This window comes from Habropoda laboriosa, unplaced genomic scaffold (assembly GCF_001263275.1).
Source record: "Habropoda laboriosa isolate 0110345459 unplaced genomic scaffold, ASM126327v1 scaffold23, whole genome shotgun sequence".
Classification (NCBI taxonomy): domain Eukaryota; kingdom Metazoa; phylum Arthropoda; class Insecta; order Hymenoptera; family Apidae; genus Habropoda; species Habropoda laboriosa.
This window is the reverse complement of record NW_017100140.1, coordinates 1,022,015-1,022,570: the sequence shown is the minus strand read 5'-3', so window position 1 is coordinate 1,022,570 and position 556 is coordinate 1,022,015. Positions and strand designations below refer to the sequence as shown.

Below are 556 nucleotides of genomic sequence, written 5' to 3'. Positions count from 1 at the left end.
TGGACGGTGTATTTTTTATTTAACGGCATTCGGGAGTTTGACGTGTCGAGGATGAGACCAATTAGGCAGACCGAGAAGTGAGCGATATTTGAGAATTTTTTTTGACGAAACTAGGAAAGATATCGGGATAATTTTTGATTTTATATAGTGGCACATCCTTGGACTATGATGGAGAATTTTTTTTTAATGCAATTTTTAATATTTTCGTTGAAAATTTTGTCCCTCAAGGGAACACTGTATCTCTGGTCTGCGTGCAGTTTGGCAGCTATCAAAGTGATTTGAAAGTAGAAAATTTGAAAAGTTCTTGCCCTTTGGTGGATTATGCTAGGATTCAACCGACTTGTAACAAAATTTGAAAGTTCTACGTCAATTTTCCTACCATTTTATATCATTTATGAGGGCATTACAAATTTCTCGAGTCTCGATAAACATAGAAAAACCCGTGTCTAACGAAGTTGAACCGTGCTCGAAGGCTGGTGGACTCGCGGAAACCGCTGAAGAAGCTGCGCAAGCGGCAGAACCAGGTGCTGAGCAAATACTCGGAGGCCATCAGGGG

General features: G+C 40.3%; 1 protein-coding gene across 1 annotated transcript in view; it reads left to right on the top strand.

Moving 5' to 3' along the window:
- Window positions 1-556, top strand: part of LOC108580029 (dynein heavy chain 2, axonemal) — a 61,110-nt gene that overhangs the window by 24,263 nt on the left and 36,291 nt on the right. Inside the window, 1 exon segment of the mRNA XM_017943689.1 lies at window positions 473-556. Coding sequence (XP_017799178.1) covers window positions 473-556 — 84 coding nt within the window.